The sequence below is a fragment of the Salarias fasciatus genome, chromosome 5 (assembly GCF_902148845.1).
Source record: "Salarias fasciatus chromosome 5, fSalaFa1.1, whole genome shotgun sequence".
Classification (NCBI taxonomy): Eukaryota; Metazoa; Chordata; class Actinopteri; order Blenniiformes; family Blenniidae; genus Salarias; species Salarias fasciatus.
The window spans coordinates 9,848,510-9,867,754 of NC_043749.1; the positions used below are offsets into that span (position 1 = coordinate 9,848,510).

Consider the following 19,245-nt stretch of genomic DNA (forward strand, 5'->3'; position numbering starts at 1 on the left):
CTGCAACGTACAACAGTCGTAGGAAAACTTTCCTAGACATTTCCCTGTATTGTTCACCATGAAAAATCATTAGAATAAGCTTAACATTGTGAATGGATTCACTTTTGACACTACCTGCAAAATGTTTTGCAGACTTACACTTTTTTCATAAAAATATCGAATTTATCATGTGCTGAATATATTTAACGAATATAAATATTTGTAATATTTTAATTCATTTTTTTTTTCAAATATTTTTCGAAAGTACACTTGTGCGTGGGTCACCGTGCGCTGTCGCGCATGCACGCTCGCTCCCACGCGCGCGGAGCTGCACCCGGCCGGCAGCGGCAGATGGAGCCCGCGCGCCGGCGGCGCTCCCCGCGGAGGAAAGTGAGACTTTCCAGCTGCTTTTTTCGCCGCAGCTCGAGCAGCGTCGGGCGAGCGGAGCGGGGAGGAGACAGACGCGCGCAGAGCGGCTTCTCGCTGACAGCTTTCCCCCTCCGGAGCTGAAATACGGAGGCTTTTCAGAGCTTTGCGCCTCTTGACAGCCGGGGCTTTTAAATGCGAGCATAAGTCAGTCGCTTTAACGTCAACTTCAGTCCAAGAAATTATGAGTTTGCCAGAGATAGACCGCTGGACGACGTTCACGCCCATCTTTTATAATTCTCTGACTTGTTGCTGCTTTCGAAAGATGTCTTTCACTCCCCGCTGTGTCGCCTGAAAGTGAAAACGCGTCGTTTTGTGAGCTTCACCTCTAAAAGGTAGGCGAGCTTTCTTTTCTCACCACTAAAGTAGATTAAAAATAACTGTTGAGCTGTGCAGTGTTTTGCTTGTATTTGAGCTTAAGTGCATCTCAGCTGTAATAGTTGCTTGTTTGTGAATTTGAACGTTTGGCCTGTATCCAAAAGCAGCAGGTGTAAAGTTCATCAGGCTGTTCTTTATAAGGCAATTAAAATTCATTTATCTCTTTTTTTAAATTAAATGTAAGTCAGCAGGTCATGACCCAGTGCATCTGAGTGCATGTGGCATCTCCAACACAAGCTGCTCTGCGTAATTATTACCCTGATGTGACAGACAGCAGCTCTGTCTTCAGTGGATAAAGAAGGCAAAACATTGTACTGTTATTGCATTACAGCTGCTGGATGTATTTCTGCTCTTAATTACAAAAGCTTGACTCATTTGCTACCAGGCAACAATCGTTCTGTTGTTTGAGGGGGAAACTCTGTGCTTTATTATGACAGCGGTCTTAGAAATTTGTCCGATCACACCCAAGCCTTCCCATCCTCTGGGAAATAAAAGCACTTGAACACACATCCACGGCCGCCATGTGTGCTGTAGTGCTGTCATGTGTCCAGGTCGTCTCTCCCTCTCAGCAGGATGCTTTAGTTTCATGTGAGCCATGCCAGAGGAATCACTTTTTACATTTTTCTCTTGCATTTTGGAAGCCTCCCTAAGTCATGTGTCTTTATTTCCTACTGTCACTTTGCGTTTGTCTACCTGCCCCACTGCAGTTCCACTCAATCTCTGTATTCAAGTTCCCATAATGCTTTTGCACCACAAAGCCAAAAATTCCATTTGAGTCACAAATCATGACAGACATTTGCCTCATACATCATGTAACCACAATCAGGTGGAATTTAGCCAGCATAAAAAAGCCAAGAATTCCCACTCATGCTGCAAATGTGGATATTCTGCCTGTGACTCACTCAAGATATGTTGCTGTCAGCATAAATGATCTCCTTTCCTCTTAAAGCTAGACATACTTTGGTTTGACAAGTTGTAAGTAAAGCATGTTATTCATATAGCTGTCAGCAGACAGATGAAGGGCGATAAGGGATTCCAGCAGATAGCGACGGTGTGACTTAGTCTGGAGACGTGAAACTGGTCTCTCCTTTATAAACAGTTATGTTTCATAATCAAAATGCATTTAAAGTGCTTTTATTTTAGCATTAAACTTAGGAAGTGGCTTGACACATCCTGTGAGGGGGCCAGTGAGGAGGTTTATTGTTAGTTTCTGTTTTCTTCTTTCTGACATCCCCTCTAGATAAAACATTTAAAAGAGCAAAACTATTACTTTTATTTTCAAACTAGCTTTTTCTTGAATTAATTTGTTCTCGAGACATGATAATTATAAAGCTGTCTCAACGTTTAAGTCTCTGTGTCAAGTTTAGATTTTTAACCCAAATCCTGTAACTAGCATGACAAGCGCTGTACTTTTTAATTGCCTAACAGAGCTTATAATGTGATAAAGGTCAGGAAAATTCATTACTGCTCGGAGAGAGACAAAACATGCAGAAGTTCTCAGAAGTTATTGTTAGAGAACTTATACTTAGTCATTATTAATCAGTCAAGTTTCTTTATTTGAATGGCTAAATGAAGAATCAGAAGAAAATCAGCCTCCAATCACATGATATGTACTGATAAATAGGTTTTCAAAGCCAATTTCAAATTATTGTGTTTGTCTACCAAAGGATTATTCTACAAATAATTTTGAGATGAGATGTTTGAAAAATACAGGACAAAGCCAAAGAAATGCTCATGGTACTTTCACGTCAGAGTCAATTTGATTGGTTGTCATCACAAACGTTCACCCAAACATCAAAATACTTTCATATTCGCATTTATTTATTTGTTTGTTTTACTGTCAATGAGCAAACCATTTCAGATTAGTCATCTGAAATACATTGAAGACTCTGCATCGTGATTGTTTTATGCTTGTTTTGGATGGGTACTACAGAGACGGTAATGGACCTTCCATCACTGCAGATTAAACACCTTTTCCCTTTTGTTAGTGATTTGAATGGAGGTTAAGTAAACAGCAAAGCTTTTGTTCAAACAAATCTCTTGACCACAGGTTGACTTCTACATTTAAAATAGGAAACGTGACAATGTCAGTGACATATTTAGTAATTGGGTCGTCACCGGGGTTCCTTTTTGGATATATTTCTTTGCTGCTGTGTAGTTGTGAGAGGGAATATCAACCTTTTCCCAGGACAGATAACCTTTAAAAGTGCCCAGTGTTTTCCCAGGGTGAGCCACAGCACTGCGCTGACAATAGGGACAGTGTTCTGGACCGGCCAGAGCCCCAGATCACATTTCCTGTTCCTGATTTAAGATCAACTCAGCTGACTACTGATACACTCTGCTCCTCAAAAACACACACAGCAGGACCATCGCTCTGCTCTGCGCCGTGCGAGTGTGGGTTAGTGAGACGAAGCAAAATATGAAAGTATTCAGTTAGCCGATATTTAGGCAAATACTGTCATTGTTTTAAATGTTTGCTTGCATCAGAAGACAGTCGCCTCATTGTTACTGACGGTGGGGTTTATTTAAAACAAAGAGGACTCTCTGTGTGTGTACTTTTCTTACCTCGTCTGCAGAAAGAGACGGTTGTTGACAATACGCCTGAGGCTTATGGATGACTTACAGTCGGAAGTTAACATTGAAAACCGGTTTTTCTCTGTCAAATCGTGTACATAGGACAAAAAAAACCCCAATGTGTGGTTTTTTTTTTTTCTGGATGTGTTGGTTCATAAAGACCATATTCAGGTGGGTAACTTTATGCCAATATCAGAGTAGTGATGGATGTCTGTGGGTGGAGGTGAGGTGGGCAAACCACCGACCCGAGGGAAGTGAGACGGTGTCACCGCCGGGTCAAGTGGTGGCTCATGCCTTATTTTACATAACGGAGGGCGATGTTAATGTGATGAGTGTGTGGTATGTCTGAATAGGGTGTGTGTGTGTGAGTTCTAATGCTCTCTGTTGTGAATGACAAGCACCTGCTTATGCTACAAAGACAACAAGGTCAGAACATTTTAGCAGTGATACACATCTTGTGTGCGTGCCCTTGGGCAAGGCGAAGTTTCAGGCTCATGCCAATCTTATGACAGGACGCCAAGCCAAATTTAGCCCTGTTTTCTGCTCCGAAAAACGATGACCCCTGGAAACCCACAGGAGAAGTTCTGAAACAATCGGCAGTCTGTTTGTCTGTGAGAAACCGAGCCAGAGTGACACCAAAGAGCACGCAGGCTTGTGATCCTCTGGAAGTTAGGCACAACTGTACAGTGAAGAAGAGACCCCCTCACCTTTTCCCACCCAGCTTCAGGGACACAACAGCAAGAGCCCTGTTGTGACTGTCTGACCTTTGAACTTTCCATCCACGAAAGTTGCTGCCACTGCACAGAACAATACCGACGACTGTGACAGAGAGAAAATCCTAGATGACAGACGCCTCATATGTGCTTGTGCAATTATGTTGTGACAGTCAAGTAAGAATGTTTGACTTACTTTGTGACATAACATGTTACTCAACAGGTTACCGAAATAACAGCTTAGCGTTCGCTATTGCAATAGTAAACAAATGGCTACACCTTAAATAGATCATGTAAGCTACAGACGCTTCTGCATGACGGATCACTGATGAATATTCTTTGTATTTGGCCATTCGAAAGTACGTGATTTCATGTATAATTCCTTGTGTGGGCTGCATGCTGGTGTAGTAGGTAGTTATTACATTGCACAGTAAAAATACATCAGTTCTGCTCTGGGCATTGGGCTTTTCTGGGTGGAGTTTGCATGTTATTCTTGTGCATGCCCCGGGGTTGTTTCAGTTAATTAATGACCGTATATCATCTGTTGGAGTATGTGGGCATGAGTGATTGTCTTTCTGTGATGCACTGCAGAGTGTGTGCTGCCTGGGACAGTCAGCTGGTGTTGCTCCAGATCGGATCTAGAAGATTAGTAGATTGATGATAAGTGTTTCAGCGTGAGGAAAATTTTAGCTTTTTGCTTCCTTCCAGTTTGTTCACACCAAGTTTTCTTTCCTTTCTTTTTTAATTCATTCAAATTTCAGCATGTATTGAACTGTTCAACAGAAAAAGCATTGTGTTCGAACTGTGTGTGACGTGTTATCATAATATTCATTAGGATCAGAGGCAAATATTAAAAATCAAACACTTGCAATTAGAGTTATGGAAACAGCAGTCAAACACTTGATGTGTGACTTGTAAAACATTTGTAGAATACAAATCATGTTTAAATATCTGCCAACAGCATAGTACATGTACTGTATGCCAGGACTGGCATCGGTCAATGTTATCCAACATTATTAGTTTACCAATGGTTGTTTTAAGCCCGTTCTCTGTTCACATTGATTTGCAGTGTTGCTGATATATTTGCGGCTGGAGGTACTGACAGCCACTCACACACACATCATACACATACAGAAACATGTGTGGGCAATTGCGAATGCTATTAATACACTTATAAGCACACACATGTGCCACACACTCATAAAAACAAGTGGCATGATGCTAATAATATTTCTGAGAAACAGTAATGCACAAACCCGGCGTGCATGTGCGCTCGTATGATTACGCAGAATCACACAAGTGTTTACTGACAGGTGACACTAAAAATAAACCGCCATGGTTACAGGAACTGAAACCGACACAGAGAGTCACAGTGTTCCTTCAAAAGAAACAAATGGGCACTATTAATACACCGACACCAACATGCACCACCGCCGATGCGCCCATACACGTGTGTGCACCCTCAACTGTCTCCCAGGCAGGATCCCACTTATGCAAACACAAAGACCTGCTGTGTACACTCTGAAGAAACAACTGCAAGCTATTAATATCTCGGGCCGTATAGGATGGACACAGACAAGCGCACACACATATGGATGAACACATAAGGAGATTGATACTCCAGCTGCTCGGAAGCGGAGGGACAGAATGTGCCCAGCAGCTGTGGATTCCTGTAACCGGCGGGGGGACGGGGGAGGGACAGAGGAAAGGACCCAGAGATAGGTGGCCGGCCGAATTGAATGGTGTCCAACACCGTTGAGCAACTGTAAAGAAGTACTCATGTTGAACGGGCTGTCGGCATGAGTCGATAAGCTTGATAGCTAATTGGAAAATCCCAACGGTTCCCAACCGGTTTTCTTTGGAACTCCAACAGATTGAAAGATGTCTCCGCCGATATCTGATTTGAAAATATTGCAGCGAATCAAAAAAAAAAAAAACTGGAAGACACCCAAACTGTCATGAACACTGAAAAGTAGGTTCCCAGGTCGGCTCTTGATTGTAAAAATTGTCTTATTATAGTTTCCTTCTGAAAAGTCTCAGGGCAGGTTGACTTCGGTATCCACACCCCCGACATCTTCACCAAAAAAGAAAAAAGAGGAATTGCTGTGACAGGGAAATGAAATTTTATTTTGCTAACCATTTATAACCAGCCATAAAATTCATTACGATACTAAAGCAGATTTTCCAGGCATTCATCTGAAAACAAATAAACGAAACTGAACTCTGTAGATCATGGGCAAATTGACAGAGTCTGGTCCGCCCAACACAATTATCTCTCACTGTGTGAACGTGAAACAAACTAGGCAGACTTTTCAAGAAAAGGCAGTGCTGTTTTCATTAAGAGATTAGTGAGACCAGCGCACAGAAGTCTGTGCTGCAGGAATGAAAGCTTGCTACCTTGTTTTAGAAACAACAGGTTTTTCAACATTGGTCTGAAGAGAAACACATGAAGACAGGATACTTGAGATGTTTCACCTGAATTGACAAAAAGCACAAAGTTGAGTGATTTGGAGCATTTTAGAAGACATTACTTTTGAACAAATTAATTTTTCTCTCTTTGTACATGCAGGCTTTCTTATATTATTGGTTCGTCTTGACAATAAAACATAATATAGGTAAAATGTAGACCTCAAAGTTTTTATAGGTTATTCAGCTTTTTTTTTTTCTTTTTTTAATAATCTGGTCCCTTTGAGATCAATTTTAGCTGTATGAGGTCGACACGCCCACTGCAGATGGACATTTGTCAATAAACATAATTTAAATCCCATCTGAATGCAACACACTTACAATTGCACTGCATTTTGTTTGATTGCAGGAATTTTAACAGAAATAAATGCAAAACTAATTTAAGTAACGTGTAAAAAGCAATTCTACACATCTGTGGCAAAGTTCATGTGGCCAAATCTCAGTCAACTCTCATTTCAGTAGTTCTGGATCTGCATCACTATGGAAACCCGCTTTCCAAAAGGTGGTGGTTATTTGGGTGATTATCTCCTTTTCTTCTGCAGTTTGACGCATTTTTGAAAATACTTTGACTCAGCACACAAAGCCCAAACACTCCACCATTACACACCCACGAACTGAATTGTCTGGTAATGTTATTTCTACTTCATGCAAAGTTTTACCTCTCACTCCTCTCTTCTCTCATGCTGCAAGTGTTTATGTGTGTACTGACGGTAATTATCGCTTAAGCGGATGTGTCACTTCCAGACACCATGTTTCAGTACCACCGGGGTGTTTACTCTCAATCCACTACAATAAACGGAGCACATTTTTACCATTTTGTGGGAGGTGAATATGGTTGAAGGATGTCTGTAACCCTCTAAAGCTGCAGAGAGTGAAGCCAAACAACCAAAATAGCAGCTTCTGTTTGCCTAAATGAACCAAGAGGATGTTATGGTGCAGACTAACTTTAGAAACAGGAAGTCAGTGCTTCTTTCAACGAAGTGTGTGTGTGCGTGTGTGTGCGTGTGTGTGCGTTCTTGTATTTCTATCCTTGTCGGGGCCAAATGTCCCCACAAGGATAGCAAAACGTGGAACGACGTGCCTTGTGGGGACCTTTTTCCGGTCCTAAGTAGGAGAAACAGTGTTTTCTTGACCATGTTGTTGTTACTGAAAAAAGTAAAAGTGCAAAAACATTTCTTTAGGGTTAGGGGCTAGACATGAATGGGAGTCAATGGACGGTCCCCACAAGGATAGAAATACAAGACTGTGCGTGTGTGTGTGTGTGTGTGTGTGTATTTGTGTCAGCACTGCAGCGTGTTGCAGCAGAGGGCCCACAGAAAGAGGATGGTGGTTGTGAAACAAATATGCTATTACAGAAACCAGAAGTTTGTCTCGTGCCTATTTTTAGCCCCGCAAGGCTGAAAAGAGAGACAGAGAAGCACGCACGCAAACCTTATCGAGATGCGTTTCTGCTTAGTTTCTAAATGTGCCAGATTTTTATCTTATAATAACAACTTTCGTTTATTTTCGTCCGGTCAATAAATTACTGACTAGACTCCTAAATAACAATACTGGTTATTAAAAAAAAAAAAAGCACTGTGGCACTACGTCTTGTAATCTGATGTCAAAATCAAGCGTGTACTGTACATGTCGTCTCTCTCCTCTCAGTAATATGATAGGAAGTCGTCAGGAGCTGCTTCAACCCCTCAGGGTCAAAGCGGGCGAAACCGTAACTGTTGGGTCGGCTCTTTGAAGACAGTGACCAGGCTGGTTTTGTGTCCAGTCATTTAATGAGTCACACTGTAACTCTGCCCCATCGAACGGCTTCAGTCTCAGCGTGAAAGCTGAAAAGGCAGAGTGAAATTGAACTTTTAGCTGTTGACGCGAGCCAGTGCGTACAGAAAGTGTGTGAATGTCTGTGGAAGGATGTTTAGTGTTGCAGCGTCGCAGCACAGTCTGTGCCTGTTTTCTCTGTAAAAATATACCGCAGGTGTTTCTTTCTTGTTTGGAAGAGAGACCGACCGACTTCCTGATCATTTCCTTTTCAGTAATTTGTGTGTGTGCGTGCGTGTGTGTGTGTGTGTGTGTGTGTATCAGAGAGAAGGTTTGAGCATTATGTGAGATCACCCCACACACACACACACACACACACACACACACACACACACACACACACACACACACACACACACACACACACACACACACACACACACACACACCACTGTCTTCAGTGATTGTCTGATTTCCTTTGAAAACACTGACTTCTTCTGGTAATTCATTCTGTGCTGCTGCAACCGGTGCTTCCTGTAACACTTTCTGATTTGACTGCAGTAAAGCAAACGTTTGAAACTTCACAACAATCTGTGCCGATTACCTTCCAGAGTGTTTCAAATCGCACAGCCACACAGACGCTATCAACCTGTGTGTGAAAGGTGAAGTTACGTCTGACGTGTCGCGGCCACCATGAGTTACCTGGTGAGATTCCAGTGATACTGGAAAATGTGCAGAACAAGAGGCGTGGAAAGAGCTGGCATGTTTTGTTTCTTTTTTTTTTTTTTTTTTTATTTAAAGGAGTTTGTTTTCTCATGGTTTTATCTTGTTCATCAAAGTTTCTTATGTCACCCTAAGGCCTTTCTGTCTGATTGTGTATTGCACTCACAGCAAACATGATAACATGAAATTGCTGCAATTAACAACTGGTGATGGCTTCTGTATTGAGCAAAACAATAAGTTAAAAAAAACAAAATCTTGGATAAAATTGTTGATAATTATCCTGAACTGTAAATTGTTTTGGTCTCAGTACCTCTTTTTTCTGCTGTACGACCTGCAGAAGTGAGTGAGTGAGTGGGTGTGATTTATTCTTCAGAGGAACTATATCAGCTCAGAATGCCTTCATGGATGTGATTATTTCTCTCTCAGTGGGTCTCGCTTTGGTGAGCTGGGGCCAAACCACGTTGCCGGGCTTCTCACAGCTTCCTGTGTGGCTGCAGCAGCAGAGTGGTGCAGGAGGACTTGTTTGCAGCCTGCATACGGAGGTTTATTCTGGACAATACCAGATCTCAGTTTGACTTTAAGTTGCACTCTTTTCAGTTTTTACTCCCAGCACAAGTGACTAACCACGATGAAGAAAGATTTTCTTACTATGCTATCATGTGAGCCACGTCGTCACAACAGATGTGTTACTATGTTTAAGTTCCTTTGAAATAATCCAGCAAGAAATGCCAGTAAAGAAACGTCCACTTACAGGAATCATGTGAGTAATGTTGAGTAATTATTTTACTTCCAGTCATTCAGGCGTACTGGCTCAGTAAATTTCCACATCTTTCACTCCCTCCCTCGCACTGTCCCTCTACCCCAGAGGGTGCAAGGTGTCTCCTTCCATACTGTATCCGTCTACACTTTTGTGTCAGTACCGAAACATTCCTCACAACATTTATGGGTTTCAGGTGTCATCGGCATTGACACGTGAAAACAGCATTGAGTTACCTGTGAGCTTGCATTTGCTTTTGTGTTTGTTCTCGACACTTGAGAAAAATATCAGGTTGCTGATTCCTTACTGTCCATTATCATCGACCTCTCAGCTCATTTCATCTCTTACGGGTCATACTGTTGTGCCGCTGTAAAAACATTTGTGTTGAAATGTCAGGTTTCTCTCAGATATTTACAGTCATCTTTGGCTTGAATAAATGGATCAAACCCTTTGTTGTGCTCTTGCCGCACCTGTAAAAAGACATCTGTCTTTTGTTAAGAGGCTGAAGCTTGGTTCAGTTGTCTCACTCTCGCTAAATTTAGGTTTTTTATTTCTTTTATTTTAATAAAACCTGGAAGAGCGATGACAGATTGATGTTGTTAACTCAAACGCTTCGACCACAGAAGGTTCAAATCCAACTTCCCTCGCTGTGTATTTCATTCTTTCTCTTTTTTATGAAGGCTCAGCATATACAAACAGCCCTCTCTAGCGCTTTCTTCAATGCTGTGTTGTGTTGGACAATGGCCAGTTCACTTCAGGAAGGAAGGCTTGAATGAAATGAAATATGACTGATGAATGTGCAGAGTTCAAGTGGACATCCCAGCATGAGTTTGTGCCATATAAACCAAGTGCAGTATAAATAGTAAATGACTCTTCCATTGTTCCAGTCCTTTTTCTATGTATATCTTTATAAATACATACTTCCTCTTGGGAATGTTGTGTTTCACCCTCTTTATAACTGATTGATTAGGAACCAGGACAGGGAAGAGATTAAATTAAAGAGTATTGACTTTTTTTTTCACATTAAATGGACAGCTCAGATTTCCACAGTCATTGTTATCCTTTAATAAACTGTTATGTTCTCTTTCTTGTCTCTCGTTCTTCAGTGGATGTAATCTTTGGAAATCAAGTTTTATCACCTCTCCGTGAGACGCGGCCCATGGACCTAAGTGTGACCCACAGGCTGTTGCATCCAGGCCCCGAGTCGGCCATGCTGGCCCCCCGTCCTCCCTTCTTCCTGGGACCACTCACCGCTCAGAACTGCTCGCAGTTTTCCCAACAGCACTTGCAGGTAAGACGCAGGTGAAGCTTCAGACCCAAGAAATATCTGCAACTGCAGCGTTGTGCAATGAAACTGTGACTCAGAGCTGCACAAGCATTTAAATACACATAACAGTGAAAGGGTAATGATAGATGTTTTTTTTTTTTCTGGCTTTTTATACAGAAAAACAAAACCTCACATATATCAAGACCAAGTGAGGAAACAAAGAAATGCTAATTTGGCTTTGTCTGTTTTCACACTTGTTAGTCATCTCAGTCAGCTTTCACCAAGCCTCCATTACCATAAGCGTAAATGAACAAGAGGCGGGTCGTGTTACTGGAAACACGACACTTTCTCAGGATTTATTCAATATTGACATTCATCACGGATCAACAGGTTCATGCTGACCTCTGAGCGCTTCATTGTTTGCCTTATTGAGTTATTCAAATCTTGTTCAAATATTCATCCGTATGCATGATTTCACTCTTCAGGTTGTGACAGTAGAAACTTGAGCCGCCTTGTTTTAATGTCACATACGCCGTCCACACAGAACTGACTGATCAGTGTCATTCAATTTTTTTATCTTCTCAGTATAACATGGAACAGAGGAAAAGAGAGATGGAGGAGGAGCAAAGAGAGGAGCTGCAGCAGCTGATACGAAAGAAAAGACCTGTCCAGAGTGAGTTGCGTGGGCAGCGTCTCTTCATCACCGCCTTGTATTTTCATGCAGTCCACAAGGTTGTGGCCGTGCTCTTCTTCTGAGTCATAGCACAGTGCATGGTTCTGTAAAAAAAGAAGGGGAATTCCACTCTGATGGACACTCGGGTTTCAAGGAAGCTTGTAATAAAGTCAAACCAGAGTTAAACAAACACACTTTGTGTGTTTTAGGAAACACTCTGCTATTTTTGCTGAGACTTGAAGATGGACAAATCTATTTTTGAAGCCCCATTTTGATACACAAGGCCTTGAAAAGAAAATAATTGTTTTACCCCACAATGAAAAACATGTATTTGCTATTTTACAGTATCATTGACTCTGCTGGTCAGTCTCCTCTGTGATGTAAATAGTTCTCTTTTTTTTTTCATAGTAAACCTCTTATTTCAACTTTAAATGTCTTGCAGGTGCTGTAGCCAGTCCGCTGGTGAAGCAGAGACTTCGGGAACATATAATTATGAAGAGCCAGCCCACACATGACAGGGTCGCTCCCAGCCGCAACAGTCCTGTGTTGGGATACGGGTGAGAAAGATTTCACGGCAGAATATAGACTCTGAGAACTGTAAACGCAACTCATCCTCAGCACAAGCAATGAAACAAGAAGATGAGCACAGAGAAAAAAAAAATCCTTGATCTGATTTTACTTCTTCCTCTTGTGATGAAATGAAAACAGAGAGGGTGGCGTGGCAAAACAAAAAGCCCAACCTTTGAAGACTCTTAAGAAAAATTTGCATCTGCACGCACTGTGCATGTCTTGATATATTTGTATAACTAGTGTTACACTATGCTTAACCCCACGGACACAAATGAATGTAGACTGTAACATGTTTCCCAAATTGCTCATGTTTTTCACTGTTAAAAATGAACTAGTATCCACTAGATTTGAAGATGTTTTTGACTCCTTTATTTTAAGAAAAGGCACTGTCTTCATATCCACACATGTAAACAAAGTCTTCCATTGTTTTTGTCGCCCAGGCTACCAGTTTCTGACTTGTCCCCGAAGCCTCAGCCTACACCCTGCGACCAGCGTAAGGACCTCGCCCTGCGGAGAACAGGTGAGGCACCTGTTTGTGTGGGAGATCAGGGTTGCCACCCTGAGGTTAGAGCGGTGAAGGTCACTGGTGATTTTCCATCGCAGGTGCTTTCTCTCATGGCTCGCTCTTTGTAATCTGAGTTGAAACTCAGAGTCATCTTATTGCACAGCCCAGTGGAATATTTCGTTCAGTGTGATACTTTTTACTGTCTCAGCAAACTGTCATTATGTTACATGTCCTGGGCTTAAAGAATCACTGAGGGACAGAATGGACATTGAGATGAAGGGAAACTCATTAAGCGTCGAGCCGGAGGGGCGAGAGAGAAAGACCGAGCGGCCATAAAAACAACAGCAGCAGTGAGACACAAAGACCAGAGCAGTTACATAACTTTAACTGATGGTATGTGTAAAATGAACTGCGTGAGAGTCCGGAGCAGGTCTCCCTCTCTGTTTGAATGAGAGTGGGAGTGGTTCTGCTTTCCTGTACATTTCTGCCGCTGCACTGGCTATTATTTATTTGTGTTACCCTGGAACTTTCACACCCACGCACGCACGCACACACACACACACACACACACACACACACACACACACACACACACACACACACTCACACCCTCCATTGCTTTTGTTGGCTCATTGACAAAACAAATACAAAACAAATACCCTTGATCTGATCTGAGCCAGTCACTGATTGATTACTTTGTTTGGGTTTTATTGGAGTGTGACCAATGTATACATGGATTTATTATTTTTTTAAAGCTTTTGATCAGGGATTAAGCACAGATGACTTTAGCGTGGTTCTGTAGTCGAAACTACGAGACTCAAAGTAGTCTGTGTGTTACTGGAGCAATTTATTAAAGGCAGATAACAGTTGAAGCTTTTGGTTGTAATGCTTCTTTTTTTTAAAAAAAAAAACTGAGCTCTATATATTTTGAAATGTCTTTTTGCATGTCTTTATGTATTTTGCATGTCTGTGTGCAGTGTCTGAGCCCACACTGAAGTGGAAGCTAAAGAAACTCATCGCTACAAGGCCAAACCCGCTGCAGCGCAAGATCAGTGCCCCTCCTGCGGTCAAACACAGGACTGAAACTCTGGGTACGTTTACCTCATTGATGACGTTTCCATATAGCTCTTTAGACACAATAAGATATCCACTCACAATTTGAATAATTGAAACTGTTTGAAATATTGTAACGTGCGAATGTTGCGTGCTGTGCAGACTCCTCTCCGAGCAGCAGCAGCAATCCAGCCTCTGGGTGCAGCTCACCAAACGACAGCCTCCATTCAGATAACGGGACTCTGTCACTGGCTCAGGAAGTGAGTCTTTCTTTTATGTTAAAGCTGTCGTCCTTATTCACAAAAGAACTGTGAGCCACAATCTCAGATGTGTGTGTTGGTTTGGATATAAGTATTAAAGTTAATCAGTAACATTGTAGCGCAGCACATAAAGAGTTCATGGGGATTCTGTTATTCAGCCTCCATCATCATGACACTGTTTCACTTTAACAAAGATTATGACTGCATTTTATATCAAGTCATTTAATATTTCTTTTTGATTTCAACACCAAAAAATTCAGAAAATTATTTATTTTTATTTTTATTTTTTTTATTTTATGTATTGTGTATTTTATTTTTATTATTTTTATATTTTTATTTGCTATTTTTGCAGGGTTTTTTTTAAATGGTCTTTTACTAACTAAGCAAGGCAGCTGTATTTGAAAGATGCAATTAGTGCAAAAACATTTCACTCTTACTTACCTTTATCACCTCCAGATGTGTATCTTCCTGGATAATTTTATGTTTTTCTTTATTACAGTCTCAGAGGTTGCTGATGAAGGATTTGGCTCATTTCACTTCGCCTCCCAACCACACAGCCATGCCCAACATCACTGCCGGGCTTCCCGCACCGGTGAGCAATGAATGCCTTTTCATATTACTGCTAAACTTCCGCATTTCCAGCGATCAAGTTCCTGTGTAATGTGTCCCTTAGTAGGCCACAGGTCAGTGGTACTCAGTGATGCTATAAATGTGTGCGTATCTAATAGAGAGTTTCTCAAACTGTGCGTGCATACTTATACATTTACAGAAGCATGCGGTATCTTCATGCTTTCATTTCCCTTCTGATTTCTGTGGTGCTTTCATATTTTTTCAATCAGCTGTGGTGATTTCCTCACTTGATGAAGTTGTGTACGCATTTGTTCAGTCAGCTGTAATTCTTTGATTCGTTAAACTCTCGTTGTCTTCCATGTGTGTATCTTATTTTGTTGAATTCCAGAGAAATACCATTTGTCACCCTTGTTTTCACTTCTTCACCCAGCCTGACCTGCGCTTAGCACGGCCATTGGCAGTGTCTGCCCTGCACCAGGTGTTCCTGCCCCTTGAAGGAAGTAGTCCAGCTCTTGCTCAGGGCCTGCAGCCGGTGCTCGTACTGGAACCACATACCGGGCTGGTCCGCACGCAGCTCGTTTCTCGTGAGTTCATCATTTGGTAATTATGGTAATGCAGAAGAAGAAGCAACTCCATGAATAATAAAATAGCATTTCAGATCTTTTTTTATAAAGATGTAAAAATGTTTTATGTTTTTCTTAAGTGTGATAAATACTGGTGTCACTGCTGATATCTTACACTTGAATATTGTTAGATATTCTCACTTCTCCTAAATGAAGTGTTTTCTTTGTTAAGAATTGGTGTGAATATTGCTCCTACTGATGGTTATGTTGCACAGGTCTGCAAATTTTAGGGTTCTGATCTTTTTTCCTTGTTGTTTTTAGCCTCTGGTTATGTTTTCAAAGCTTGTCCAAATTCATTCACTAAAAAATAAATAATTTATTTAAATTAGTCGCCTCATGCATCGTTTCAGTCCCTCAATATTATAGGTGGTACAAGGGCGCTCTCTGCTGAGCTTTTACCAGACCTACTGCTTCATCCACATCACAGAACGTGTACATTTTTTCTTCACGTCACTTGTTAGTGTTGTGATTCTTGTTAGACTTACGTTTCAATTTCCATTTTACTGTTTTGTTTTTCTTTAGTCACGAATGTCTGTGCCTAACATTTACCCTGATCTCTTTTTAACTTGTCCCTAACTTCACATTGTGACGTCTCTTTTCTGTTCTCTCGTCTCCAGTTCCTGGTCTGTGCCCTGTGCCTCTGCAGCATCACCAGCCTCGCCTGTCCTCCACCTCCAGACGAGAAGCCTCGCTGCACTCCCACCGACCTTTGGAGCGAACACGTTCCGAGCCGCCGCCCTACAGCCATTCATCCCTGTCTCTGCTCAGCAGCCATCCGCAGTACTCCCAGCACCAGCTGCTGCAGCAGCAGTACCCCAAGAGTGGGATGGACAGGTTCAAGCAAAATGCACAGCTGAGCAAGGTGAGAGGAGACACGCCATGACAGATCACTTCTCTCAAAGTCTGACTGGCTTTTCTGAAAAACTTGATGCAAGAGTTATTTGTTCAGAACAGCTGTGCACAAGCACATCTGGAATGAAGACTGAGTACGTGCACGTCTGCTGACATGCAGATACATTGAGACGCTTTGTGTGACGCAGATCCCATCAGAGGACATGGACCTGGAAGAGACTGGATCAGGGTCGGGGACGGGGTCTGTGTGCGGCTCCGAGCCCGGCTCGGTGTGTGAGGACGGCTACCGCAGGAGACAGAGCAACGCCAGCATAGACTCTGTCTACGACACGGAGTCCACCACCTCGTCCCGCGAGAGCCTGATCGAGCCCTCTCACCCTCTCAGTCAGGTATTCAAGTCAAGTTTCCCGAGCACACACATAATAGAGAAGGTGTGTGTGTGTGTGAATGGCTCCATGAGGTTTGCTGTTGCAGTCATATTTCAGACCAGTGCATATGAATCCAGTTGATTGGAGCGAGTTGTTGCCATTAGGAGGCGCTGTTGTTTTACATATGCACTGTGAAATGGGTGAGAGGCATATTAATGGTGCAGAACTGTTGGCCTTGCTCACTTTTCTCTGTGAGTCACTCATTCGAAACAAGCAGCACTAAATTGACTGAATGATGTAACAAAATTGCAATTTATGAATGAGAGGCGTTGGGCTACTCCACTGCATATGAAAACCCTGAACTGCATGCTGCAGCGTTTAATACTTATGCTCTCTTCTTCACCTCCTGTTCTGGGAAACACAGAGGCAGGTGGTCCTTAGGCCGGGTCTCCAGGTAGATCACCTGGGCGTTCCTACCCTAATTTGGCCCCATCAGCCTCTGGTCCGGACGCAGTCCTCCCCAGCAGACGTGGACGTTAACGTGAAATCTCCGACTTCACACCCACCCCCCAGCATTCCTTCGTTGTTTCTGTCCAGCACTGCAACAGACATTCAGCTGAATTTCACCACAGGTGAGTGTCAGCTTTTGACGAGAAACAGTTTCAGAAACCTGAATTTACAACACCGATTTAAATATTGTGCGTGTCTGGGTGTGTGTAGGTTTGGTATACGATGCTCAGATGCAGAAGCACCAGTGTACCTGTGGGGATAACAGCCGCCATCCTGAGCACGCAGGCCGGGTCCAGAGCATCTGGTCTAGACTGCATGAAAGAAACCTCAGGAACCAGTGTGAGGTACGGCGCTTATAATTAATCTCTTCACTAGTAGTTGCACCCGCCTTGGGCTTTATATTAAGTTTATATGTTTGAATATGATCCTACCTTGTGTGTTTGTGTGTGTGTGTGTAGCGCATCCGCAGTAGAAAGGCCACCCTGGAGGAGCTGCAGTCTGTCCATTCAGAAGAGCATGTGCTTTTGTTCGGCACCAACCCGGTCCACCGTCTCAAGCTAGACAACCGGAAGCTCGCTGGTAAGATCAGTAATAACGCAACAATGAAAATGTAAGAGTTATGAAAACAATCCTCACTGTTGTATTTTTTTTCATTCAGAAATCTTGTCTCAAGAGATTCTGTTCATGTTACCTTGTGGCGGAGTAGGGGTGAGTGCTGCACGCAGTCACAAGCACATATGCACGCACGCACACGGACACGCTGAATTTTTATGCAGTATGAGGCATTATATTTTGACAAACATTCATCTTCATCTCGGCTCTTCTGAACTCGGCTGCAACTGCCACTTGCCTGACCTGTGCTTATTGTACACTTGTTGAAATATGAGTGAAATTAATCACAATAATAATAATAATAATAATAATAATAATAATAATAATGACAATAATAATAATAACAACAACCCTCACCGTACCCTGACCCTAAAACAGTTTCATTTAAATAATGATTGATATCCTTAATGAGGACTGCCATTGTTTTGTCCCATCGTGATATAACTGTAATATGCTAACAGGTCTAGGTCTCCACTGGTATAGAAAAACAAGATCATACACACACACACACATACAAAAACACACACACATACAAAGCAGGAGCCTTTAGAACAAAAGTCACGTGGGAGTCTTTCCACTTATCTAATTGCCTTGCTGAATAGCAAACATTACATGCCTGATTACTTCTCATTACACAATTAAGCTAATAGAGCTACAAATTGCAAATACTATTGTTTTTGGCCAAAATAACTCAAAAATTCAGATTGTTGGGATGTCGGGAAAGAAGAAAAGCAAGAATATCAAAAACACAGGAGAGGAAGATTTCTGAGTTGGGGTCAACATCTGGACACAACGTGATGAAATGTAACAGTGTACAATCTGAAAAGCAACAATAAAGCGGATAGGATCGCCAAAAGATGTTACACCTCTGATATGACTAAAGGAGAAGGGAGAAGGCAGGAGGGGGCTGGGTGTCGGTTGATAAGAGGACTGATCTGCCGAGATTTCCGGCCCTCGGCTGCTCTGGTTGAGCAGGGGTGATTGAAACAAGATGGCAGAGTCTGTGATAAAAGCAAATCCTCTGATTTCATTGTTCCATAACAGGGCAGCAGCGCACCGCCGGAGAGGAATCTCAAAACTTCACAGGAAAACACAGGATGGAGATTAAACTTAGAATAGATGGAATGATATGAGCATCACTGCAGGAGAGGAAGACAAAGTTGTTAGCACACATTTATTTTAAGCACATGAGTCAAAAGCACAACACTGTACACAAGTTATATGTTTTCTTTCAATTTCTGTAGGTAGATTTGTTCATAGATTTTGTGGCTGAGTCATTTGAACTAGTAGAATGCAGTTTTTATTTTGGAATGTCATGTAAATTTTCATTCAGATCAAATTTATTTTAAATGACTTAATAAACCTATATTAAAATTAAAATATTCTGTAAAGACAGTTCATTTACATGGATTTTAAACTGACTCTGTGTGTCTCACTCTGTTTTCCTGACAGGTAGACATTGATACAGTCTGGAATGAACACCACACAGCCGCTGCCTCCCGCATTGCAGCCGGATGTGTGACAGACTTGGCTCTGAAAGTGGCCCAAAGAGAGCTGAAGGTGTGGCTTTGCGTAAAAGAATAATACTTTGGCATTACCATTCTGTGTTTTAGT

General features: G+C 42.1%; 1 protein-coding gene across 2 annotated transcripts in view; it reads left to right on the plus strand.

The window, feature by feature from the left end:
• Positions 1-19,245, plus strand: part of LOC115388805 (histone deacetylase 7-like) — a 42,326-nt gene that overhangs the window by 8,354 nt on the left and 14,727 nt on the right. The window contains exons 1-16 of one of the 2 annotated variants that reach the window (XM_030092085.1): positions 419-740; positions 10,875-11,059; positions 11,621-11,708; positions 12,151-12,265; positions 12,719-12,798; positions 13,761-13,874; positions 13,999-14,096; positions 14,596-14,688; positions 15,097-15,250; positions 15,907-16,151; positions 16,330-16,530; positions 16,934-17,141; positions 17,230-17,363; positions 17,478-17,598; positions 17,678-17,727; positions 19,084-19,191. In XM_030092085.1, the coding sequence (XP_029947945.1) occupies positions 10,928-11,059; positions 11,621-11,708; positions 12,151-12,265; positions 12,719-12,798; positions 13,761-13,874; positions 13,999-14,096; positions 14,596-14,688; positions 15,097-15,250; positions 15,907-16,151; positions 16,330-16,530; positions 16,934-17,141; positions 17,230-17,363; positions 17,478-17,598; positions 17,678-17,727; positions 19,084-19,191 (1,941 nt within the window). In that variant the 5' untranslated portion in view covers positions 419-740; positions 10,875-10,927. Of the gene's footprint in view, positions 1-418; positions 741-10,874; positions 11,060-11,620; positions 11,709-12,150; positions 12,266-12,718; positions 12,799-13,760; positions 13,875-13,998; positions 14,097-14,595; positions 14,689-15,096; positions 15,251-15,906; positions 16,152-16,329; positions 16,531-16,933; positions 17,142-17,229; positions 17,364-17,477; positions 17,599-17,677; positions 17,728-19,083; positions 19,192-19,245 lie in introns of those variants that run through there. The other variant, XM_030092084.1, reaches the window with a different exon arrangement.